At 39.9% G+C, this 318-nt stretch overlaps 1 protein-coding gene across 1 annotated transcript in view; it reads left to right on the top strand.

Moving 5' to 3' along the window:
• The first annotated feature begins 215 nt into the window (after positions 1 to 215).
• The window catches only part of HOXC5 (homeobox C5), a 1431-nt gene continuing 1328 nt past the window's right edge, over positions 216 to 318 (top strand). The window contains exon 1 of the mRNA XM_010161619.1: positions 216 to 311. Coding sequence (XP_010159921.1) covers positions 216 to 311 — 96 coding nt within the window. The remainder of the gene's footprint in view (positions 312 to 318) is intronic.

Below are 318 nucleotides of genomic sequence, written 5' to 3'. Positions count from 1 at the left end.
AAAAAAAAAAGAAAGAAGAAAAAAAGGGGAAAAATAAGGGGAAAAAAGAAGAAAAAAAGGAAAAAAGGGGGAAAAAGAAGAAAAAAAGGACAAAAAAGGAAGAAACAAAAGAGAGGAAAAAAAAAGAGGGACAAAAAAATCCCCCCTCCCCAAATTTTCTCCCCCCTCCCCCCTTCTTTTTAGGGTGTTTTTTTTCCTTCCTCCCCTCCTCCGCCATGAGTTCTTACGTCGCCAATTCGTTTTATAAGCAAAGTCCCACCGTTCCTGCCTATGCCATGCAAAGTTATGGAAATTATGGAAGTGTGCCTGAGGTTCAGC

The sequence above is a fragment of the Eurypyga helias genome, unplaced genomic scaffold (assembly GCF_000690775.1).
Source record: "Eurypyga helias isolate BGI_N326 unplaced genomic scaffold, ASM69077v1 scaffold24161, whole genome shotgun sequence".
NCBI classification, from domain to species: Eukaryota; Metazoa; Chordata; class Aves; order Eurypygiformes; family Eurypygidae; genus Eurypyga; species Eurypyga helias.
Note: the sequence above shows the minus strand (reverse complement) of the source record. Positions and strands in the feature narration are given on the sequence as shown.